This window comes from Meleagris gallopavo, chromosome 6 (genome assembly GCF_000146605.3).
Source record: "Meleagris gallopavo isolate NT-WF06-2002-E0010 breed Aviagen turkey brand Nicholas breeding stock chromosome 6, Turkey_5.1, whole genome shotgun sequence".
Taxonomy (NCBI): domain Eukaryota; kingdom Metazoa; phylum Chordata; class Aves; order Galliformes; family Phasianidae; genus Meleagris; species Meleagris gallopavo.
In genome coordinates, this window is record NC_015016.2 from 24,671,800 (window position 1) to 24,699,048 (window position 27,249).

At 34.3% G+C, this 27,249-nt stretch overlaps 1 protein-coding gene across 1 annotated transcript in view; it reads right to left on the reverse strand.

Annotated features, from left to right (window-relative positions):
- MALRD1 (MAM and LDL receptor class A domain containing 1) overlaps window positions 1–26,466 on the reverse strand; it is a 58,413-nt gene extending 31,947 nt beyond the window's left edge. Inside the window, exons 1-6 of the mRNA XM_031554038.1 lie at window positions 26,370–26,466; window positions 24,160–24,336; window positions 21,765–21,936; window positions 5,805–5,961; window positions 2,337–2,447; window positions 1,511–1,733 (exon numbers count right to left, since the gene is read on the reverse strand). Coding sequence (XP_031409898.1) covers window positions 1,511–1,733; window positions 2,337–2,447; window positions 5,805–5,961; window positions 21,765–21,936; window positions 24,160–24,336; window positions 26,370–26,400 — 871 coding nt within the window. The 5' untranslated portion in view covers window positions 26,401–26,466. The remainder of the gene's footprint in view (window positions 1–1,510; window positions 1,734–2,336; window positions 2,448–5,804; window positions 5,962–21,764; window positions 21,937–24,159; window positions 24,337–26,369) is intronic.
- Between the last annotated feature and the right edge of the window lie 783 nt (window positions 26,467–27,249).

Below are 27,249 nucleotides of genomic sequence, written 5' to 3' on the forward strand. Positions count from 1 at the left end.
TAATGTTAGTTAAAGCACTAGTCCATCAACCTCCAAAGTCACTTGAACCAACAATCATTCAGTTTTCGTGCACATGAAGTGACATTGTTAGTTAATTGTTGCAAAACTCATACGAGAATTTGCTATCTTATGTTTTGTGGGAATTTAAATGATGATTGGAAAGGAAAAAGTTTTATGGCTGCATTTTAATTTATTTATTCCTTTCTTTACCACTTGGACAAAAATGCTGACTTTATTCTTAACTGGGATTGCAGAATGAGCAATCATGTCACTTTAATACTCACATGGGGCTGTCTTTGGAGAATACAGCACAGAAAATTCATAGGATAGTAGTACTCAAATCAAACCTTAAAAGTCTCCTTTTTCACTACCAAACTAACATTCTGCACTTATGAAATTTACTTTCTTGTCTTACAATAAATAAATAAATAAATAAATAAATAAATAAGGTTACATTATAATCAAAGAAATGGGTATCGTGGTATACTACACTTGTACATAAGCTCTTTCATCAAATTCAGCAAAGAGAATAATTCTCAGTGAAATAATTTAAGACCAGACAAAGAGTTGTTTATAATGATCTTGTGATCTTGTAACCACATTTTAAAATACAAAAATAACAAATAAATAACTGAAATTGGAGAAAGTAAAAACTTAAGGTCTAATTGCTATCACTGTTACTGAAAATTCTAACAAATAGCTTAGAGATAAGACATCCCTCTTCTGGAAATCAATGAGAAGTCTATCAGTATGAAAAGCACCTAAAAATGCAACCCCTTTGCCATCTCCCTTCACTTTATAGTATAACATTGTTACTTTGCTCATATAATTGTATTCCCTGAGAAACTGATAAATTGTAAACATAACCTCAGTAAGAATGAAGCAACTTCTAATAGTGTAGCAAACAATGAAGATTTGGTTTTTGAGCATTTTCCAAAATCTTAGTGAGAAAAAAAAAAAAGCATTAGTACTATATAAACAATATATTGTTACTCATTTCTCTAGAGAGAAAAAATATTTGCTGTTAAACACTATCTTTCTTCCTATTACTACAAATGCTGTTTCTTGATATCTCTTGTAAAACTAAAATTTTACAACCTTCAAACTGAAATAACTAGCAGACCTGACAATTCTCAAAATATCAAAGGAACCAGGTCCCCATTTCCCAAAGGTATTACATTTGGTTTTTTTTTCCCCACTCTTAATGCATTCTTTTCATATGGAAAGCAGATTTTTATTGTGCATTAAAGACCACTGCTTTCTGAATTATATTGAGAAATTCTCTAACAGCATTTTTATTTTTCATCATATTATTTCAAACTAAACAATAGTAATTTAAAATCCTTAAAAACCAAGGAATATAATTAAATTATTATCTATGTGTTTGCTGTTTTAAGTGATAGGCTGCCAGTTCTACTGAAGCACTCAAAATTCCCAACAGGCGTATTTATGATAGCTATATATTCAATCAATAAATAAATAAATAAATAAATAAATAAGAAAAGCCTACCATACTTACTGCAAATGGCAGGATTCTCATCTGAGTTATCTGCACAGTCATTTACAAAATCACACAGTTGATCCTTTGGGATGCAGTACTTGTTGGCACATGTGAATTCCTCTAATGTGCAAGGTCTGCCTGGGATGAGCAAAGGGGAACAATCTTCAAAGGAGATATCATCCACTGCCACATCTCCCATGTAACTGACACCACGTTTTGTCCTGAAAATAACCTAATAAAATTACAAAATATTAGAGTAAAACACTAATTAGATATACATGAAACATAAATAGAACAGACAACAATGGTCCTTGTAAATCTTGGAATATGAAGTGTTATGTTCTTTCTCTCATAGTGCAGTAAGCTTGTACCACCACCTGTAGAAGTTACTCACTACAGTTACCAAAGGACCATTATCTAATATCAGCCTTGTAAAAAAGAAAAAAAAAAGAAAGGAAGGAAGGAAGGAAGGAAGGAAGGGAGGGGAGGGAGGAAGGAAATGAATAAGTCAAACAGTTACCAGTCCCTGCTCTTCCTGAATTAATAGCAAAGAGTTCCACTCCTGCAAAGTAAGCCTGAAAAGTATTAGTCTTTCACTAGTAATTCCCATGAATGTTAAAACTAACTGGAAGTTCAATTAAAAGGCATCCAAGACAGAAGTAGCGGGCAATGTAACATTTTAAAATGTAGCACAGAATCTTCCCTTTAAAGGTCATCTAGTCTAGGATAGGTAGAATATGTTTCTGTGGCAAAAAGGGAAAGAATGGGGAAACGCAGAAGATAAAAAATATCTAAAGCCAGTTTTCCGGAGAGCATGTAAAATACAAATACACACCTGAAAATCTGAACGAATTCCCAAGAACACTTCAGCTCTATTCCATTTTGGACCTTGGCTGCCACTTTGAGTCCATAACGTAGAAGTCTTATTACCAGTTTTACAGAGTACCTAAAAGGAAATTCAGGCCACAGAAAAATTTTTTCCATTACAAACTCACTCCATGGTTCTCTACTTTGTCCAAAGTATCTTCTATAATTTAATTATATACCACCATTAAATATCAAGTGCAAAGGGATTGGTTGATGTAAACCACAGTTTGATTTAAATGATGCTTTAAAACTTTCTCATCTACTCATAAACACCTTCTGCTCAGGTGTTTAACTGGACTGTTACCAATTAACTTAGCTGGAATGTCTAGTCACAAATAAAAAGTGTTCAGCGAAAGGTCAAGATTGATTTGTAAAACATGGAAAACAAAATTAATTAACAGGAGTTATTGAAAAATGTAATGGTTTGTGCATCCATTAGAGTGCATTCAATTGCTCCATCTAAGTGCCAGGAAAAATTTTATGCCTTGATTCTGTATCAAACTTTTTTTTCTTCTACAGAAGGAAAAAAAAAACAAACAAACAAAAAAAAAACTTAGTTCATTCCTTCTAACACAGTTTATCTTTCTGCACAACAGAAGACTATTGTAAAAAACTGTTGAACTAGAGAAAACTAACACATCGACATTAGCACAAAATCCTCAGTATTCTTTGCTCCAACCTCTTGAACATCCAGATTCAACTGAGCTAAAAATAACAGCAAGATGGGAGTGTGATGAAGTGTATTATGTCTTGTTTCCAGGCAGCATTCGTAGAGATAGACATCAGTTCACCAGTTGCCTGCACCAGTTCTGCTTTCAAGGATTTATTGCTACTCTGCATAATCTTCTTAGGGCAGCTCTGACATTCTTTATCTTAATGAAAAAAAAGGACTTCTTTGAAAATTTATGCAGTCCCATGAGTTTGTATCATATTCCCTAACAGGTAAGCTTGGCAAGCAAATAGCAGATCCTTCCAGTCCAGAGGAAAAAAAAAACACAGGTGTAATATTTTGAATAGAATAGAAAAACAAAGTGACATCTGGCTTTATAGACAAGAAAAACTGCTCACAAAAGACATGAATTTTAAGGAAAAAGATAAAAATAGTGAAAAACAGGGGTTAGACATTACTTAAGATGACTAGGGAGCGCTGAATAATAGATTATTCTTATTCTTATGCACATACTGTATAGGTATATCTATATAAACATGTGAGATTATATAGAGCAATACGTACAATTTCACACATACTTTAAACCACTTACAAAATTATAAATTCAATTCCTTCATCAGAAATTCATGTGTTCTCTGATATCTTGCTGAATGTTGTAATTTTATGGTGAAACATGGCCATAAATTTAAGTCCCATCAAAATCTAGGTCTTCTCTTATACCCTAATGTAACTGAAAGACCTATGCATTTAAATTACTCAGCAAGTTAACTGACTGCTAATTCTTTGTTAAAGTTATCCATGCCAAGTCAGAGAGCAGAAAGTGAACAAAAATAGTTCCAGCTAATATTCAAGTGTAGGTTGCACAATAAAGTGACAACTTATAGGTGTTTAACATATAGAACCACAAAAAGACATTCATGCATGTGAATAGAAGGAATCTTCAATATATCCTAGACAACATTTGATGGCACAGATGTAAACTAACATGCAAAAATCCAAACTTACAACCTAAATAAAAAGCGGTATGCATGGGAGAGAAGACTAATAAAAGTAGTAAAAAATCTGCAGTGTTAAACCACAGAAGATTCCCATTCATATAAGACTTATAAAACTTAAAAGAAAATAAAGCCACATTATCTAAATAATTTTATATTCCACATTATTTCTACATTTATAGTTAATTGAATAATTAAGCAATTGAAGTAAGACAACAATTAACAATGTTTAAAATACAATGACTTTGTGATTTAACTTTGGTATATCTTAAAATCGATTAAGCTGTAGATGGAAAAAATCAAATAAGTAATAGAGTGAAATTGTGGGCTCCTACTAGAAACTATAGAATCACAGAATAAAAAGAGTTGAAAAATACATTAAGATCATTCAGTGTGACCATCAGCCCATCCTCATCGTGCCCACAGACCCATGTCCGCCAGTGCAACATCTCCATGTTTCTTGAACAATTCCAGGGACTGTGACTCCACCACCTCCCTGGGCAGCCTGTGACAGTGCCTCACCACTCTTTCTGAAAAGGAATTTTTCCTAATACTCAACTTGAACCTCCCTGGCACAACTTACAGTCATTATCTCTTGTCCTAACATTGTTACCTTGCTGTGGAACTGAGAAAAAAAAAACATTTGTCTTTCATGGTTCTACCTTGCTACTGTGATTAACTAGGCTGTTCATTTGTGCAAAACTATCTGTGGACATGCTTCCAAGTAGTATGGCTTCCCACACTCTAAACAAGATCTGGGATGTTAGAGCAAATGCAAAGAGGCCACAATTCATTGATCTGTTCCAAGTCTTTAAACTAAGGATGAACCATCTTTATGCCCTCCTCTCCCACTAATTCTGATAAGCTAAAATCTGAGCACTTGCTGATGCCCTAGCAAGATCTCTATTTTCTTGTGGAAGAAAAAATAAATTAATTGTTTAATAGTAGGTTAAGAAAATACAAGGCATACTTCCTCTGAGCAACTAGCTAATCAAATACACAGGCTGGAAAACACCATATCTTAGCTTTTTGTTATCACACATTTTAGTCTAATTGGCTATATTATTTTGAGTATTTCAAAAATCCATCTCTGATGCTGTAAATTATTGTGTAACATTCATGGGAACTTGCACGATTGTTACTCTGATGTGTGGAGAACAACATTCTTGTTTTATTCAGTCACTTTGCAGTGACATTTTTGATCTATAAGCTGGTGAACAAAACAGATATCCAATCAATAAATATTTTGATTTTAACAGGAGTGAAGAAAAGGGTATGAATAAAAAAGTTTGTTATTGTTAAGTCATAGAAATAGAAGTATGATTAACCTTTGAGAAATAAATGTTACGCTTTCAAATGAATAACATAGCAATATGCAGTTTCTACAAAACGTCACAAGGAATTTTCATACAATTACTTCTTTTTTGAAACTCATACATTCATCCAAAAACCTAAATTTCCAAATATCTACTGCTGTTTTTCAGTGTCAAGAGGTATTACGTATTTCAAAGCTTTTTTCTTGTACAGAAGTTGCAGACTTGGCACATGCTTAAAGGTCATCATTTTAGTTTGTTGTAAAATGTTTTTCACAGCATACTCAAGCTAATGTTTCCCTCAGATCAAAACATATTGAGAGTAGTAAAGCATTAGCAATTGCTCATTTTCATTAATTGACAGCCTGGACTCTAATGAAACTAAATGACAAGGCATTAATTTTCTCCCATAAATTTTAGACAGTAAGAATGAAGCAAAACAAAGTACACCTCCATACCTCCAGAGAGCCTATTGTTGAACCATTCATATGATTCCAAAATGTGATTTTGCATTTGGGTCCTGTTAAGGAAATGACTGGTGTAGCAATATCAGCAGTGTAACCATATTCTCCATTTGAGCTGTCAGCAAACAGATACACGCCTTCTTCAGTATTCCTGTCCAGAAAGAAAACATTTTCTTTATTAAAAAAAAAAAAATTAATCAAAATTAAGTTCCAGTTGTATTAAAGTGGTAATATTTCCTTTACATATATTACATTTACTATCTGAGCATCCGGATGTCTTTTAATTCAGCAATGTATTGCCAGAATTCCACAGAATCCCTTGAAAAGGCATTTGGTACTTTTGTATCATATCTACTCAAAGAAAATTACAGAGCTGAAGTCTTCCTTTACACAGGGTCAGATATCTGAGCCCAGAGGGACTTTTAGCTCCACCCTTAAATCAGTGAAATCAGCAGTCTACTCAAAGCTGGCATACATATGGACATCCTTCTGGCTTGGAGGTAAAATATTTCAAAACACTGGGTGAAATTCTCTATGCTGAGAAAGATGACGCTGCCTTTGTGCTGTGGATGACTTTGAGTGTATACAGAGAGACAGTTTTAGGGTTTCAGGTAGCTGAGATAAAGTTCCTAAAAAAGTTGCCTTTCAAAGACAATGCAGTTGTTGACCAAATAAAAGATTCTGTTCTCTTTTTCAGAATTGCACAGAGATATTGCACAATCAGTGCTTCATTAAGTTATGAATGCTTCCAACAAGACCTTACAAACTTGATGATGGGACCTACATTTAAAAAATTTCCTTACCTGAAATATCTTTATTAGAATTTTCTGTCTTTTCTGTTTGCCTATTGGTGCATTTTTTTTTTCAATCTAGTAAAGAGTCTGTGAAATCTTGTTGCCAAATCTTTAAAAATCTTAAATGTATATATATTTTAATTTCTTCATTGCTTTCTGGAAATGACTCCTCTCATATTGCAATGTCTACACTGAACTCACGACTGACTATTTGAATGATAAAATAACCCCAAAGTTAGTGTATATATGTTTATTAGTGTAAACTTACAAAAATGGCAGATTAAATGTACTATCTATGATAATTTGCATGTAGAAATAATTTTAAGAGTGAATTTATATTAATTATAGCCCATCACGCAACTTGGAGACTAATGAATTTTACCATTCAGTCACTATAGGAGTAGAAAATTTTAAATACATGACATAGAATAAAATAGTCTAAAAACAAATAAAATTATACTTACACAGCAATTTTCTCTAAGGATTTGAAATCCTTTAATTAATTCATTAATCCTTAGAATCACATGTGCAAGAAACTTGTGACAGATTGACAGACTGCAAACAGCCTGGTCTTCCTGGGTATCTGAGGGTAAAATTTCACCAATATATCCTTATCTTTTCTATAACCTTTAGCTGATCTTAAGCATGTCTTTTTCCATCTCTTCCTCTTTCTGTACAGTTGGATGTTAAAGTTTGCTTCATAGGAAAATTAAAATCTAGTAACAGCAATTGATTAGAAAAACAAAACAAAACAAAACAAAAAAAACCCACCCAACCAGCCTTTGAAAACTAGCCTTTGTCAAATAATTGCAAATCAACATCTGGGTCATTGACTGTTACACAGAATACTGCTTCCATCTTCCCTGGTCTTGTATTTGAAAAATTAACAGGAGATCTGCTATAGTGATATTGAGAGGTGAAAATATTAGACAATTCTGATAGTAAAAGTCGTTTTGGTACAGAAATCCCAGGCTATTTCCTTCAGCAAGGTAACGCAATTATTAGAACTTCTGTTGATCAGAATAATGGGAGCACTTTTAATTACCTGCAATACAAACTTTTACTCATTATGCACTTTCTGGAGGCTTCCCAAAACCTTATCTAACGTGCAAGAGTGAGAGAATCATTCTATTTGCAGTTATTAGGAAGGATGTGTGTAAAATAGTTTCAAAGGTAAAAAGGAATAGAAGTGGATTATTTCCATAACATATCTATAGCATAGAAAGATGACTCAGCTGTAAACTACTGATATATTTGCTGTACTTAAATATAGAGGGGAGTACTAAAATATCTCATAAAATGAAGGAATTTATGCAGGGAAAAATTACATTGTTTTGCTTTCAGTTTCCTACATGTTAAGACCAAACAGATAAAATGAAACACATTTTTTTAAAATAGAAATGAAATACACGCATGAAGTCATTATCAAAGTTTTACTACAACTTATAAAATAAACTACTCTACAGGATTGCAATGTCAGTTCTTATAAAAGAAATACCCAAAATTTTTGAGAAAAAAAATAACAAATCTTTTTCTAAGCCATGTAGAAAAGGATCTTCTTGAAGGAGTAAAAATTTTTTAAATACTTCTTGAAGTGTGAGGCAAAACTGCACTTTGCAAAGATCAAACATTTTAATGGGCTGGGAATCACTGATAAAGACAAGAGCTGCCAGGGGAAAGAGTAATGATCTGGAAAACTGAATCTTCTCCACAATTTTATTTTTGTTTTCAGAAGCAAAAGACAGAAGTCATCCTGAAGCTTCTCTTTTATCGCTGTAGACATCTTTATAATTACTGCATGAATTTACATAAGTAGCATAAGTATTTGCATATGAACTACTGCAAAAAATAAGCTCAAAATATAGAAAAACAGATTATTACCAAATTACCCTAAGGCTTGTATGACTCCAAAATAAAATAATTAAAATAACTTCCTAATAAGCTGCAGTGACAGCTGAAAATTTTGACTCATACACAGTTACAAATTTTTTAAATAATCAAATAATCTGCATTTGGTATATTCATTTTTTTCCTTCCTTTCCTTTTTTTTCCTCTGAAGAAACCTATTCCTTCAAGGTAGGAATACTGAATTTCTTCTATTTTTATCTCAGTTTTGATTTTTCCACCAGTCTTGTCTGGTGGTACAAGAATATAGAGTTCTCTTCATGTCTACAAAAATATTTTAAAATTCAGAATTTAATCATCATCTGGGAATTCATGTCCTCGTAGCCTAAGAATGTCAAAATTCCCCCAAAATAGAACAAAATTTAAAACCAATATCAGAGGCAAAATCAGGGATTCCTGCACTGTGGCCTAAGAATGTTGCACAGTACTGAGAACAACATTCAAGGGGGCTGAGTAGAAAGTAAAAAGCAGAATGAAAAAGAGATCTGAAAACATACTAAAAATTCTGGCTGTAAAAGCTGTTGCAAGTTCAGAACAATCAGTGAGATCAGTTTGAATGAGCAACAGATTACAATCAGCAGTATGATGAAATTCAGACATCCATCTCTTACTTGCTGTCTTTGACTGGATCTTTTTCCTGAAATTTGACCAAAATCATATCCTTACCTAGGTAATCCTCATCTCATAGCAGTTTTTTGTCTTTTTTTTTCCTTCAGTGTTTGCTGGAAGGTTACATTTAAAACTAGTAAACCAGATTAAAGAACCTTGGGTGATACACTTCATTGGGTGATACCTGTTGAACAAAGGGGTGTGCACAGTCGAAAAAAATGTTAAGGATGTATGGAAAAGTAAAGAGAAATAGAAAGATCAGAAGCGACTGGATAAATATGTTTATGCAGTCTTCACTCCTATACTTGTGACTTATCTATGCTGTTGTTTAAGTTCACTACCTCCCTCATACTCAGAGTAATAGCTACTTGATGCATTGCCGATCACACACATTGTTTCTGCCAGAAGGCAGCACCTGATGTAGGAAAGAAAGAGTTTTAGGCCAGTGGCCAAAGTTTTATTCAAGATGTATAATGTTTGTCAATCTGAAGGAAATGTGGGAGAGCATGCTTCTACAGTAGAGATGAAGAGAAAGGAGAATGAGAAAACATTACATTGTTTCTGTAGTATCTGTATTTGCTATGCATTCATTATCTGCACCAGAAATAGTTCGATTACTTGTCTTTCAGTAGATTATATAGGATAGCCTATTACAAATCATAACATACAAACAGAACTCTTACAGCCTCTGTCTTGAAGTGACTTACACGTAATGTATTCATTGGTTTCAAAAGGGCCCTTTCCTGAGTGAAGGATTGCAGCTGTGAAAATACTATTGCAGAAAAAAGAATCAATATCACAGAATCATAGAACAGCTTGGGTTGGAAGGGATGCTTCAGATCATCTAGTTAAAAACCTCTCCCACTATAGGCAGGGGCATCTCCTACTAGACTGTACGAGTAAAATGGGTAAGTTCCATAAATCTTACAGGATAATGAGAACTCCAATAACTTAATCAATTCCACTGCATATAAGAGGAAGATTTTCTGCACGAAACACTTCCAACCACTTAAATTCTAATAGGCTTTAAGTAGACAGTAACTCAAATCAATACTGAACAACTAGAAAGAATATATATATATATATATCAGGATTTTCAATGAAATTTAAATATTTCTGTAAACTGTTCTTATAATTAAAACTGAAAGGAATCAGAAGTCAGGAATGCAGATCCTTACTAATAGAATTTTGTGATAAATCTAATTTCAAATACTGCTAATTTCCAAAAGAAATAACATTTTGCTGTAATTTTAAAAATACTTTCTATCTAGTCACCTCCCACTTTCATTAGCATTTAACATTCATAAGTAATTAACTTAGAACCAAAAGTAATACAACTACCATGTCATAAAGTAGACATACTTTGGAAAATAATGTTCCAAGATCTATTTTCTGTTACAGAAGCTATCTTTTAGCCATGTTTACAAAAAGTTGCCTATAAATTTCTGACTTTCACAAATCTATTTCTTCTGAGTCATTTTGGATTAGGATTATTATTCTGAAGCCAAGCTAAAAGTTTAATATTTCATTTTTTTTCCTTATGCCTTGCATGTGAAATTACTTTAAACTGATCAAGCTCTTTTACTTTATTAATATTATAAGAGTCTCCTGCACCTCAAATATCTTCTTTTCTCCTTGGATCAATGCTCATTTAGATATTTGCATCTGCAGATGTTCAGTCTTTCTTTAAACTAGTTACTAAACCAGGGTAGGTTAAATAAGATTTCTGCACTAATAGGGACATAAAATCAGTGTTCTTTAAAACAGTCATATAACTATGGTACATGAATTTACCAGTTTACTTCTCTACTATATTTTTCATTATTTGCTTATTATACTGTATGGGAAAGGTCTGGTACAGAAAATTTTGCAGGTGTTACTGTGAAAACCTTATTGATCAGGAATTTCTTTGTTCCTCATGGGAAGTCTTTGTATCCCATGACTTTCTAATCAAAATCTCAAAGTCATCACTGCATCCCAAGTACATTTTAAAACTGGATCAGGTGCATGGATTGAGCAAAGCTTAGAACTGCTTTTTTGGTACTTATCAAATTCAACATTTTATCTCTAAAAAACATTTCCATACTTGCTTTGGATTCATTAAACACACAATACAAAGACTGCTTTTAAATATATAAATGAATTTACTGTTATCCATCAGTTTTTCATGAACAAATGGCTTCCGTGTCTTAACTAAATTACTTTGATGGCTGTGTACAATTCTAGATTATTTTTCCAGAAACATTCATCTGAAATTTACTTCTAATTATATAAGTAGATGCTAATAAACAAACTATGCTAAAATCAAAAGATAATTTTAACCTGGAATCTAATAATACCTCAGACTTCTTTACTGAGGATGGGTTATTACTCTGAAATGCTGGTGAAGTCACCAATAATTCAAAGTTGAGCTTCTAGTTCTACAGAGGAACAAGAGGAGACTGGAGACATTTTTGGTGCAATGTTAACGTTGGTGTTTTTTTTCTGAGTGCACTACAACTGTATGTCATCTCCATATTTTTAAGAGCTGTAACTGGATGAAATATTATGTATTCTCAGATAGTACTTTAGAAACAGAGAGAAAAGGCAGGAGAGTGGAGAACTGGAGTGAAAGAATGGAAATCAGTAATTCTATAAACATTTTAAAATACATTTCTTTTAGTCTCATTACCTTTTTCCTCAGGTCTCTATTCTGATGTAACATTCACACATTCAACTCAAGAATCACAAGAACTGTACATACATAAGCACAATACACATGGGAGACAGTGGTAGACACATTCACTATAGCACGTACAGTAAGCTCCTTTTAGCATAGCTGAAATACTCCTTTCCTTTAATTTTCCATATTCTAGGTGGTACAATAACCACATTCTCAAAGTAAGCTGTTGAGCCTGTAAGACTTAATTTTGCATTTTTCACTTCACTACAAATAGGGTTCTCAACTGAGATAGATAGATACGCACACACAATTGTCTAAAGTAAATAATACTACTGAGAACAGCTCTATGAAGCATAAAAACATTACATACCTCTCTTTCACTTACACCTAAGTGTAACTACCTCTAGTGCTCTCAGGTATCATTAATCCTCTCAGAATTTTAAAGATTTGTTTAAATGTGTTGTAATTAATTTCTGTGCTGCCAAGAAATTCCTGCTTAAAACATAAGTCAGTCTAAACAGAATGAGACAGGAAGTTTAACATAAATAAATCACAATGAAACACAAACTTTTCAGACACTTGTCAATACAAAATGACAAACACAGAACTGGTGTAGTAAGAACTTCTTGTGGCATATTGCTATGAGGTATTGTTTTGTATTTGGAAAGTCATTTCTTTTGGTGAGGAGTTTTTTTTTTTTTTTGGTGCTTTTGGTTGGAATGTAGACAATTATTTGCCCATCAGCCATTTCAAATCTGTTCTATATATTTTAAATGCATTTGAGCTGTTTGAGGGATTGCCTTTGTAAAATAGGGGTTCTGATTAAAGGATACAAATTTGGAAAGTTTTGTTTTTCTTTTTTTTTTCAAAGTAAATTAAAAGTAAATTTTAAAGTAAATTAAAAGCTGTAATTTCATTGTTGTTAGCACACTGTTAAGAAGTGTATTGCTCGTTAAAATTGCAAGAGAAGCAGAAATCTCCTCTAGACGTCTTCTGATTAAAAAGAAAAAAAAAAAAAAGAAAGAATAACAGCAACAAACACAAAAAGCACACCTATGCTGTCCAGAGTATACCATGAACAAAGCTGTAGAGGAAAAACTGTAATTCTACAAATGAATCATAATTACTTTTTGTAGATTCATCTGTCACAATTAATCAGGTAAGAAGAAAAGAATACAAAGGACCATGCAGATTTGGCTGGAGAACAGATTGGAAATTCATGTGGTTTATATTAATTAGTGATAGAATGTAATCACAGCAGAGGAGAGATGATTGGAGGTAGTATGTCAGTGCTCAGTGCCCTGGGACAACTTTGTGTTTTGTGCTAAGGGCCACACTCCCATAGAACAGCAATTGGAACCAGCATTAGCTAAAATTAGGCTTGAGCTAATCAGTACACCAGCAGCACTGACATACCATTTATAGTCAGAGAGGAGAGCACTCAATGCTGAATAAACCTCAAATCTGATGCACTTCAGATTTCATTCTCTTTCACTAGCTGAGCAGGACCTCATGGAAGTAGCAGCCACAGTTTCAAAAACATTAGATCTCTTGCTCAGGCAAATCATAATTGCTGCACATTCCTGTACAGCTGTGCTTTTTGTAAGAATTGTTCAGTTGCAAATTTTGAAAATCTCTATACTGAACTTATATATGTCTTTTCAAATATCACAACTACTCTTTGAAATTGCATAATATGTTGGGTACATTAAGAGCAGAAATTGTATCACTGAATTAAGGTTTACCTTAAAATATCAGAAGGCTAAAGTAACAGACCATCTGATATCCAGAACTCAAGCCTAATTAACTTAGCTGAAAATAAGCATGCCTTTATAATTGAACATTACAGCTAAGAATCATATGTTTTTAACTAGCCTAATCCCCTTTTCTACTTTTTGCTTTGTTCAGTCAGTGTCATTGTTCTCAGAAAATATCTGTTCAAACTCTCTCAAGATTTACCAACAGCACTTAAAACTACTGCAGCATTACCAACCAACCCACAAAGCAAATGGCCTCAGAGATGAAAGATCTCGTGTTTTGACCATAACATATAAGTCACTGGCTGTTAGTTGGATTTTCTCCATTGGAGATTTTAGCCTCATGGCTTCTGACTGATACAGAGCTGAGATTAATTCATGGTGTTTCCATGGCTCGTCTGAACCTGCCACAACTCGTTAGCATTCTGTCATATCTCCATAAATCCTGCGAGGTTGAAGGCAAAGGGAAACAATGAGAATGAATTTCCTTCTCAAATAACTAAGCTAGGGTGAAAAAGTCAATCTAATTTCTAATTACTTTAGGCATTAGTTTTAATTAGCAATTTTCTACATTTCAGCACAGTAAGGAATTGTACTTCGCTGTAAAATCTGCTTAACAAATACATTTTTACTTAGCATCAAATGTCTAATACCTATGGTCTTTTTAATTGTCCTATTGTCACCTCAGATATTTACCAGCATGCACAGTAAAGCAGCATTTATGATACTTTACTAATACTTTAATGAAGTAACACAAATTAGTCCATATTTCACAGCCACTTTGAGAACAAACATACCTTATGCTGCACCTTGTTCAAAAAACACTGCAGAAGTAAACCTATTTTCTGTACCTTGATTATCTGAATGAATTGTCACAAATTTTTTTCCTGATCAATGATCTGGTCAAGATTTCTAGAAAGGCTGTAATTACTGTACAGTACCATAAATAAAATAATAAACACAACAGTAATCATATGTTACATTGATCTTTTTGGATAAATAGGAAGACTAAATTTCTTTTTTTTTAAAATGGCTGAATCACCTATATGAGAGAATATGTCTCTAAGTGTTTATAGGGCTACCAGAATTCATCTTCCTGTGACACCTGGTGAGATATTATTCTGTTTACATCATTGTCTCAAAGCTTGCTGGGGACACAGATGAACAAGTCCAGGCAAGTCCTGGGCAATGGTTGAGAAACCCTTTGTCTGGAGAACTTTGATGGACAAGTCCTGGGCAAGGGCTGAGAAATCCTTTGTCTGAAGGACACAGATGGACAAGGCCAGGGGCAACAAGAAAGATAAGCTGCAGCTTAACACCTGTGAAGCCGTCTTATGTGTGGACTTATCTCAAGAAAGATGGCTGTTTCAGGAGGTGCTGCATATGACTCTTACCCAAGTGCCCAGGAATGCCACGTTGGCAGAAGAAGGAGGATAAAAGAAGAACTAGGGTTTTCTGGCAACAGATTCCTCATGAAGAAGAGCAGAGGTTTCTGACGTGAGAAGCTTCATGACCTGCCTCTCTCCCTCCTGGACTTGCTCTGCGCTCTACCAGCATGCTGAAGAAGAACAACAGAGGTGTCTGCCGTCAGATTCCTCACTACGGAATTCCTGCATGCTGACGGACTCTCCTGGGCCTGCTACCTGAGTCCTGCTGCTTCCTCCCGAATTGGCTCTGCGACTTCTTCCTGCTACCTGCTTGCTGCCCAAGGCCGGCCACACTGCTGCTCCCACCCCTGCTGCTTTTGCCTCAGACCTTTGAAACGGTGTGCAACAGGACCGCTGCTGGATCCTGGTGGTGCCTATCCCCGCTTTATGCGATTCTTGCTTCTTTCCTATCTTTTTTGTTGCCCTCCTTCCCTTCCCCGTCTCCCTGATTAGGATTTATAATAAACTGATTGGACCAACATTTGAACTGTTGTTTCTTAATCTCACGCGGGGTATACATTTATTAAAATAACCTCATCTCCCTCCTATAAATTAGAGCGAGAAACACCTACATAGCAAGTCACTCTAGGGAAAACATGAGAATATATGTACTTTTGAGAAATGATAATTGAAGTCTCCTTCTATGCTTTTAATGAGAGATCTGCACATAAGAACATGAATGTCTAAGGGTCAGCATCTAAACTTCACATGGACAGAACTATTGTTGTGTGAATCAGAGATTCAGATGAAATGACAAATATAACAGTAGTAAAAAAGCCAGTTTAAGATACATAAATGAAAGTATATTAACTATCCTGAAGACTTCATCAGGACATATGGAAGCCCAATCCCAATATCACAAAAGGATTTTAAAAGCTTTTATATTTTGGATTTAAAGTATTCCTTGAATGGTGAAGATGTCTGGAAAGAAAAACAAAGCACTAGTATGAAGTTAGTTGGAGGACAAGACAACTTTGAAAAAAACTCTCCTACAATGGTCAAGGAATTAGTTGTCTTTGCTGAGAGTGTTGAGAGAACAGAGATCACCAACTACCTTTCTGGTAGCACACAAGGCAGCTAACTACTGCAGAAATTGGAGGAGAAGTGGTCTTTGTTCCCCTTATTCTCCAGTTTAAAACTTCATTTTTTTTGCTTCTGATTTCCAGATTTGCACATCCTTCCATCCAGGCACTAGCAGGCTGATGCAGCAGTGATTTTCTACTTTTTGTTCTTATGAATTATTCTCATGTCCTTAGACCTGTGAATACTGTGACAGCGATGTAGCTATTACATCAGGTTTCCCATGGGGTAGAGATTACCACTTAGGAAACGGGAGTTAAGATGTTATTTTCTTTCATGTCTCATTTTATACCTTTCAGTTCCCTTTGAAAGGGGAAGAAAAAGAAAAGAAAAAATAGATGTAAGACAAAAAAAGACAAGAATAAAATTTTGGATAGTGATCAGTGGAATTTCCCAATAGCTACCCAGTAATATTCACGCACAGATTCACCACCTAATCAGTGTTCAACATTTGCTTTAGACCATCACAGCCATAGAAGCATCTTAAGCAGGGAAAAACAAACAAACAAAATATAACAGTAGGGAGATCCTGATGAAATATAGCTATCTCTTAGCTTCTGTTATAAAAGGTAACAGTTACCTAAGTTACAGGGGAAAGATATGCTGTAACAAAGAGTGCTAAACTGGGAGATAGTTGACTGAGCAGGCCATTTTTCCCTCTAATCCCTTGTTTTGTTCTTATTGCTCTTGGCTCGCTTCTTAAATAAAAAGAAAGCTTCACTTTTAGTGTCAGCGCATCCCATCAAGTATGAACGGTCCAAAAAAATCTTTGTGCATGTAAGCCTGTCACATGAACACTGATTCCTTGCACAATGATTTTCAGGTCAAAGTTAATTAGGTCTCTGTCCCCTTCACACCAATATTTCTTAACTGTACTGAAGAACAGTTTTGGAGACTACCTACGACTTGCCATGTACCCAAAAATGTATTCAGTGTACATTTCAATGTTTCTTTTCTTCTTACATCTCTGTCAGGGCCAATGACACAGAACAAAGGAGATCTGTGCATGTAATAAAAGGATGGTTTTTGTTATATTAAGTGAAACAGTATAAAAAAAATAAGTGCTTTTAAGTAGTTAAATTCAGTTTTCTTCCCATTTTTTTTTAAGAATTAGTGTCCTCTGGGACTACAATTTTTTCAGCTACAGTGAAGTTCTTAGACTCTCAGCTCTCTTTTCAGCTGTCAAGAACTGTTTTAAAGTATATTACTTAAAATATTTTAAATTTTCCTAAGGTAAATTCTGATAATGATTGTCTGAAAAGTAGACAAAAGCAAGGCAGATGTGCTAAAAACAGTTATCAGGGGAGTTACTTACAGAGTAATAATTACCATGCGAGCATAGAATTTTTGTTCTATGTACTTCTTGGTTTTGCTTTGTTAGATATGATGACTTTTTAGGTATGAATTATCATATCAATTAAGTGCCTACAATGTTTTCAATTAACAGTTGTACCCAAATATCACTACTAGTGTCAAAGAATTTGCTATTCCATCACCTAGATTTTCTCAAATGAAAATAACTATTTTCAGTTACCTTTTTGCTTTATGTCTATATTTAAGCCTATCGAGGTTAATATCTTCATTATTATGCCATTTAAACCCAATAGTAAACCCAATAAAACCTTTAATAAGGATTTCCCATTTTCTAAGTGTTGAAACATGCCATAAGATCTCTATATTAATACACACCATACTGGTCATTTCAGTATACAATGAATGTCTTTTCATTCCAATTCTTTTCAAAACATTTATCAACCTTTCTCTAGCCCAAGGCCAGGACTGTTAGGCAACCACAGCAGAATTCCATAACAGCTTCTGTTCCTCTAGGCACTGGGATTATATACAAGATGTCCAAGTCAATTTCTCAAATCATTAATGTAATTCACTTAATGTAAGGTTCAAATGTAAACACCTCTCCCTTAAAATTCATCATCCTATGCCTGAGTGGCCCAGATGTATAATCTGTGAGAAACTGACAGTTTGAGTCTCCAGCTATTCACAGAAATTCTGCTGAAAGAGATCATTGTAAATTCATAGAATCATAGAATGGCTTGGATTGCAAGGGATCTCAAGGATCATCACATTCCAACCCTGTTGCCACAGGCAGTGTTGCCAGCTGCTAGAACAATGACTAGACCAGGGCCCCATCTAATCTGGCCTTAAACACCTCTAGGGGCTTATTCATAATGTCTCTTGCAGCTTGTGCCAGCATCTCACCAGTATCTCATTAAAAAAATTCCCCTGAAATCTAATCTAAATCTGCCTTCCTTTAGTTTAAAACCATTCCCCCTTGTCCTATCACTGTATACCCCCGTAAAAAGTTGATTTCCCTCATGTTTATAAACTCCCTTTAAATATTAGAAGGCCACAGGGAGGTCTCCCCACAACCTCCTCTTTTCTAGGCTGAACAAACCCAGTTCAGCCTATCTTCACAGGAGAGGTGTTTCAGCTCTTTGATCATCTTCGTGACCCTCATCTGGACCCTCACCAAAAATTCCACATCTTGGGGCCCTAGGCTTGTATACAATACTCCAGCTGGGGCCACAAGAAGGCACGGTAGAGGAGGACAATCACCTCCCTTGCCCTGCTGGCTACAACACTGTATTGTAATCCACTCTTGTATCAGGATGAATCTAATAATTTATATACAAAACTACTGTAATTTAATAAGAAAATACATAATGTTACAGCTCATTTCTATCTAAACCCATGTAAATTTTGGGAAGAAAAAAAAAGAAAACAAAAGTATTTTAGTGTTTTAATTCAACAAAGCGTTGTTCCATATTTCCTGCTGTAATCTGAAATCTCCATGCTTCCATTCTCATCTATAAATAAAGAATGGGTAAACTGCAGACCAAATTACATCAGTTACATCCAGTATAAAAGATCTCAACTATAATATGTCACTGTTGCCTCAAAACTACAATTTTTATGGATCATTTACTTTCAATTTTATCATTTCTTTACAATATATAGTTAGTTTCATTAAACCTGGAAAAATTGGGTGAAGAAACAATATTATCAACACAAATCCGTAGTGAAAATTCTATAAGATGGCTTATTCAGCATATGCATGGTGCTTCTATCAGCTAACATATAACACTTAAGCAGCATTCAGTGAAACATTTGGCAGCAAATTTGTCTTAAATACTTGCTCTTTTTTTATGGAATACACTTCCTTCATGTATACAATCTAGAGATTTTGAAACAATTGCATAATATTATAATTGTGGGGTTTTTTTGTGTGCTTTTTTTTTGTTAGTGATGAATTAGGAATTTTTGTCTGTATGTTGTTTTTTATTTTAATGAAGTACACAGTTGAGATGATTCCTTTACAGTTATAGAAATAATCTCAGAACTATGTAAATACAATATAAATCTCATTTTAACCTAGCAGATATATAGCAATGCTTTTTTCTTTTTTGGTGTGATTGTAATTTGAAGTCTACTTTTGCACTTTGAGGACTATTATAACAGAAAGCAAATACACTTATTGCTTTTAATACTTTTTATCTGTGGCATATAGCTGTATTAATGCATATTTTAAATTGTTTTGTTTTTAATTATTTTATATCTCAGTGAAAAAAAGTGTCATGGTTTTGTGATTTTTGTTTTCGGTATTCCACATTATAACATCATGTGGAGCACTGGGAGATTAACTGTTAATGCTCAAGTTCTGGGTATCTGTCCAGAAGAGAAGAAGAGCTACATTCCCCAGGGGGCTTTGCAGTCACAGAGAGGAGATATAACTCCTTGCAAGGCCACTTGATGCTCTCTTTTTCTTCTGCTCTTTTTTGTCAGTTCTCCTCCTGTCTCCCTGCTGCTCAACTGGACTGCGCATCTCACCTCAGCTTTATGGTGAGGCCATATCCACCTTTCGGACATTCTCTCTCTCATTATATTTGATTTATTAGCTTCAATTCTAATTATATTGTATTATAGTGTGTTATCTTGCATTCCGATACTATATTTAGTAAATTAGTTTTGTTTCTTCTCAGATCGTTGCCGCTGTTTTTAATTATTTTGGGGTCCCCTGTTCCCTTTTTTTCTGGAGGCGCAGATTTTGTGAAATCCCTCTGCCCCGCTAGTCATGGAACTGGGCTGAACCAGCCCGTATACCATTGACAAAGCTAATTCCTCCTCTTTGAATGAAGCCAAAAGTACGTCTTTGGAGGGAACGAATAATCATCATAAACAATGTCTAGAATCCAAAACAGATTTAGAAAGCTTCTCTGGGAGAGCAGAATGTTCCTCCTGTACCATTAACATCTAAAGAACATTTTTATGTTTTTATTTTATAGTTTATTGGTATTAGGTAAAATTCTAACCTCCCAAAACAATTACTTCCGTTTTTGAAAATACAGTAATTAACAGCATGTGTACAGGCTGTGCTGTTTTCTACAGAGTAAGCCTATTGACTCAAATAGTCAAGCTTCCAAACTCCCTCCTGAACAGTCTGCTTCTCAGATGGACTGTGGATTTTTGAACTTATTTTACTCTTCTTGTTTGTTTTCTTTAAAGGCAAAGCCATTTTTAAACTTTCTTTATAGTAAATGACAACTCAGGTTCTGAAATATTTCTACTCTGATTGAAGTATTTCTTCATTAGCATGCCTCTGTTCTCCAAGCACTTTAGAAGATGATTCTTTAAGCATGGAGTAATAGTTTTCTTCAGTAATCTTAGAAATAGTATTTTGTCAAGGAATAACAATTAGTAACATCTTGTTTGATAACAAAATACTACAGATGGAAAAGAAATGTTATGACTATGACTCGGCAGAGTAGTAATATTATCCATTTTTCTATTAAGTAATAACATTTATCAGATAAATATATATATACACACACACAAAATAAACTGACAGTTTAACTACAGTTGTTTCAAACTGCACTATTTAATTACCAAGTGACAGCTGAATTCACAAGACCCATTATTAGGATAACTAGTGCTGCACACTCTTGGCAAAATTGCACAGACAACAATAGCTAGTAAGACATTAAAGCAAATACATGTTTGTCATTTGAGAAGGCATTCTCCCAAAACTGACCAAGATGATGAAATAAATTAACAAAAAATCATGTAAACCTTTTTCAAAGCCTTTTGAGTCAGCCTGCAAAGTACTAGCAGGAAAATTTTGTAATAGTGAAGAGAGACTACAGAATGTCAACAGCAGCAGCCAAAAACTGATGCTGATATTTCAAAAGTTGCTTTGCTGGTACAACAACCTCCTCATAGATCAGAGCATCCTCCCCCATTGGATGCTACAAGAAGTCTGAGCTGACAGTACAAGGTGCTACAAGGAGTGCTGATGTCTCGTGGCTTATGTGGTATATAGACAGGGCCATGGATATGTATAAAGCAAAAGCAACCATGTCTCCTCCAAACAAGAAGTGTGTAAAACTTGTTTTCCCAACATGCTTAAATCCCACTTGTCCTCTAGCAGAAGAGGTGCACATTCATTATTCCGTATACAGAGAATTCTGGGGGATTACTTATAGAAGAGTATTTATAAATTTGTACCTGTTTATTAACATTGTGTTACTTGATTTACCTAATATATTGACAACACTGATCCTGTTAATTTTCACTTAGTTACATGTGTCAGTAATAAATCAATAAACTGCTTCAATACTTTGAACTGAGCAGTTTTCCCTGTGGCAATACTTACATAGCTAAACTCAGTTCAAAAAGCAGTTGACTGCCTGAGTAACTTTACTCACGTAGTATGATCAGTTGATGGGCAGTGCTCTTCTTCTCCAGGATATAGTTTTGCTCCACTTCCAAGTTCCCACTTAAATATTTTTGTGGTGGAATCAGTTTCTGATATCTCTTCCAAGGCTGGTTGATACCATCCGCACTGGGTATTATCTTCAAAATTGCAGATTTCCTTAGCTTTAGAGATGAACAGCAAATATTTCATGCTTATATAAAAATAGGGGATCATTAATTTATACTGCTATAAAATAAATAGAAAAGAAAGGGATTCAATTTGTAGAATCCAATTAATACTTACACACTTCAAAATTTAATATTTTTTGCTCTTCAGATAAAATATCTATTATATTTTCTATGTTCTTTCCTATGAGGCAGATACTTTTTAGAAATAAAACAATTCTTTTCCCCCTTGGTAATTATTACTGGATGTGTTCTGATCAGCTTTCAGGTCATTCAAATAATCTAGCATGTGATACACACTGGAATGTATGTAAAATGCATCTGATGTTATTGCATGTTAGTCCTACTTCACTCTAACATGCTGATGATATTACAAACTCATTGCAAATTTATAAAAAAATCCTACACAGAAACTCTGAAAAACCAGTTCATTATTTCAAGTAGCCCTTGAAATTCCTGAAAACTACATAATAATGCTAACATTTGACATTGGTGTAAAGTACTGAACTTATCTTACTAAATAAATATACAGCTGCTTGTGTCTCAGTTTTTGATTTCCTGAGCAACTGGACAAAATAATGTGCTCACTACCATTCCTCCCTCATTATGCATTGCCCTAAATAATATTTGAGTGGTGAATTGGAGCTAACTGTTTCTTCATTTATACTACTTAGTCTACAGAATTTTGACTACAAATGATAGACTAAGGAGAGAGTGAATTTTGAATTATAGCTTTATATCTCCATTGAGGAAACAGCCAGGGTGGTCTGTCTAGTTCTCCATTCATATGAGGTTTTGTGATGCTTCCTGAGACTACAGAGTATCATGGTATTATGGTATTCTACCCTGATTAAATAAAAAAACATGTTTTAAAAATATTCCTTCAGATGCCTCTGAGAAAGATAACACTTCCCTGAGAAAATATTTCTGCCTTCATATGGGACATACTTAATTTCTTCTATTCCAGCATTGTCATTTGAGTGATAAATTGCCAACTATGCTGTAGTGATTGGAGGCTTCAGAAAAAGCAAATGTATGAAAGTATATTCTGCCCAGTACTTATCTGTCTCAGAAAGAAAAGATTGTAAGACATCATAAATTTCTGAGGGAAAAAAGTGTCTATCCAGAGGGCTCTTGACGTATTTTTCGGTGTAGTTTTACAATGGTTAGTGTTTTATGCACATTATAGGAAATAACCCCACTCACATTTATATGTCAGATTAAGTCACGTAAGAAACAGACAGGAGGAAGTCTAATGTTACTTTTATTAGCTAAGTCCTCAGTCCTGAGAGAAGTGATTGGAGTTCCCTACATCATGGGTAACAAATGAAGAGATTTGATCATCAGGGAGATGTCTGTACTTCTCATTAATTAGCTTTTGAACGGAAACATTTTCAACAATTCTGTTTTAAGGCAGAAAGTCTTTGACAGTGTCTCTTATAATGCTGTAGTGTGAACTGGTGCAACTCTGAAGTAATAAACAAATGTCTCAGAAATCTATGGACATTGTCTGGTGGCACTGTCCATTGTCCCAGCTCCATGGCTCTCATCAGGTTTTTGGGAATTTAGAGATTGGGACTCACAGACTTTTGTGTGGAGTACACCATGCTGCAAATTCTAGCCATAGGAAAACATCTGGGACAAATAACAGTATTAAATTTATTTTTCCACTCTAACTTAGGAGGCCTAACACTAAGTTACTCTGTCAAATCAGAATTTACAGCTCATTTGGCAAAACCAAACTTACCAAGTGAACAAAGTAATGGCAAAAACATCATTATTTTCATAGCTGAACTTCAGCGTGTCTGCTGCTGAAAATAATGACTATAGTCACAGAAGTAGGTAAGAAATTAACCTGAGTATTCCAGATGCATGCCCCAAATATGAGACTATAGTGTTATTCTCTCTTCCAATCTGAATTGTTCAACATTTGAAAAACTGTAATGTTAATTAATTTGCGAAAAGGGAATTTCTTTTTCCTATTTTGCTAGTAAGGTGAATTGGAATATAAAACATCAAGTCCAACCATCCCATTAAAAGGCAGAAAGCTTTACACATTTTGAGCAAAATTTTATTCTTTTTCTAGGGAAAATCCTTTTCTTAAAAATTATGCTTAAATGTTAATATCAAAAGACAAAGGTAAAAAAACAGTAGTTAAAGCAATATATTGAATAAACAGAAACTAATAAAATAGTAAAGTACAGAATTTAGTACACTCACCACAATCTGATTCATCAGACTCATCAGAGCAGTCAGGTCTAAAATCACACTTCTGGATCATGTGGATGCAATGGCCAGAGGCTCTACAGACAAATTCATTCTCTGTGCAGTTGTTCAAGGGGAGTGTGATAGGACTGGAAGTTCCTGATAGAGTTGTAGAGATTGTTGGCAAGCTTCCTTTAAAAGACAAGGAAAATTTTGAGAAACAGAACAAAGGCACTGCAGATTTTTAAATATTTCTTCCATTGCCACTCACATTATTTCTCAAAGTTATAGCTTTACTGGAAAAAAGCCCGGGTGGCCAGGTTGAGTTTTTTTAAATGCTGCCCAGCGGACAGTCAATTGAACATGTGATGGCTAGGTTTCCTTGGTGGAAAGCCCTAGGCTGGCCATGTCAGCCAAGCACCATTTACACAGCCCTTAACATCTGTAGGAACTTACTTAAGCCTCTTACCTGGCTTTCAAATTTAAATGAAAGTAGTCAGTTACTTCAAAAACTAATGACAGGGAGAGCTTCAGAACAGTTACAAAAACTCAATTTCCTTGAGAATAAAAGCAAACATTGTTAACAGATAACAGTGGCCTTCTTACAACACACTGATTACTATAATTAATAGTAGAAATTGCCAGATAACCTTCTAACCTTTCAATTTCATTATGAAGAAATATCTTTTTCCCTCTAGAAAAATTAATGTGTTATCATTAACTTGTCCAACCACTGCTTTTCAATCCATTCTTGTTGTATTTTTCCTTCTGTTCCATGCACCTTTCTTCAGGCTAACTCTCATTTCTTAAAAATCTTTGCTATTATTGTCCAGAAAAAGAATTTTCATTATACAATTCCTTCTTTGAATTTAATCATTAATGAAATCATTAGGTGTAGTGCATAATGCACTACAGTAATAGTAATACAATAAAGTAGTACACCTGGGTTAATTAAAAACTACAGGTGAAGATTTGATATGAAATATGTCTGGAACAGCATTTTTTTTTTTTCTCCTTAAGGCACAGTACCATCCAGACATAATAAATTCCCCACAAGAGCCATCTCTTTTGTAAGGTAGCAAGCATCTCTATGACATCAAATGAATGATGCACTAATATTATCTTTAGACTTAAACAAAAAATGAAAGAGGAGAAACCTTTTGAATGAATAGTTATTCATCATAGTTTTTTATATATAATACATGTATCTACAACTCCTAATAGCATCAAGGACCTTATTGGCCAGAAATTTTTGAACAGAGATGCCACATTCAAGACTCTGCTTCAACTCACTCTGGAAGATGAAAAAACTTTTTCAAACACAATAACCTTCAGGACAGAATCAACTCCTTTCCCTTATTATTTGAAAAAAATCATTTTCTATAATTTGTGAAATACCATTTTGTCTAGAGCAAACATCATTGAATTGCTGATAGTTAAAGCATTCAAATTGTGCATCAAAACTGTATGCTCAAATTCCTACAACTTTGATATTACATACATGACTTTACCATGAAGTTAATAAGCCTATCCCTCCTTGTTTGAATTTCTTAATAAGTGGCATCTCTAAGCTGGAGTAGATTTCTCAAGAAGTTGTGGATGCTCCAGAGAGGTGTTCAGGCTGAATGGAGCCCTAGATAGCCTGATGTAGTAAGTGACAATCCTGCTCATGGCAGGAGGGTTGGAACTAGATGATACTTCAGGTCTTTTCCAAGGCAAGCTATTCTATGAATCCATCAGGCTATATATAAAGATGCAGCTAATAGTAGTCCCCTTAAAATCCCCTTAAAATAAGGCAGGCTGCCTTAACATCTGAACTGCTTGTACGCTGTAAAGTGAGAGCAGTTGCCCGTGTAACAACTTTAAAAATTATTCAGGAGAGGAGGAAAGTTGTATTAAACAGATTTCACTGAATGAAAAGCCAGTTTTCTTAAACATTACTGGAAGGAAAACAAGTCTAGTAAAAGAAATTCCAAAGAATATATATATATATATATTCTTCCTATATATATATAGGAAGCTCCCAATGTGTTAAGAACTTGTTTAAAAGGGTCTCTTTAGGTCCCTAAATGCACAGCTATTTCCTCTTCATGCCTGTCTGAATTTCCTTGTTAGATCTGACTTAGTTTGATCTGGTTGTGTTTTTCCAGAAGCAGTACTTAGAAATAACAGAAAACAATCAGCCCATGGAAAAGGGATTTACATAGCTTCAAATCTGTCCTTACCATTGTAAACAGCACAGTCTAGAAATGACATGTCATCAAGTCCAATGTCTCCAGTGAAACCATCCCCTACTGTACCTTTCACCAAGATCTAGGGAAACAGTAATTAAAATATCATTTTTCAGTGTACAGTAGAATCCTAGTTCTTATTAAATATTTCATATTGGTTGATAAAAAAGTCATTTTCACACTTAAAATAAGATTAAATTTGTTCTAAGGGATATATTCTATTTAGAGACAGTTTACAGAAGGGGCTAATTATTATCAGCTTTCATTGGTGGTCACATCAATCATAGTGAACCATAATACAATGGTTAACTTTACAATCAGTAAATCCACTGAAACATCATTGTGATATAAAATGATGGCAAGACATTATCATAAGTGGCACATTATGATTAGCTCCTTTGATACTTATTATAACAATATTAATAATGGTCAATTAGAATAACATTTATGCGAGTAAATTATATAGCCTCAAATCTCTGTATGATGAAAACAATTAAATAGGTTATAGGTGTGTTCTGGAATCCTTTGAAGAAAAATATTCTAAATATTCTACAAATTCATTAGAAATGTCAATGTTAAAGTTGCTTACTTTCTCATTATTATCTACTACGAAGGAATAGGAGATGTTAATATAGGTGAAATAATCTATAGATGACTGAATAAGCCTATTTATACTGAGTCAGTATCGAACTGTAAAAACCTAAGTGCGTGATTAGGGAAAAATTTAATGAGAATTTCCTTGATGTAAGTAATTTATGAGTCACTATTCACAAATGAAGAGGGAGGGAGAAGGAGAGAGAAAGAAAACAAAGCCTCCTAAAACCATAACATACACACACAAACACAAAAGCAGTCATATATATATATATATATA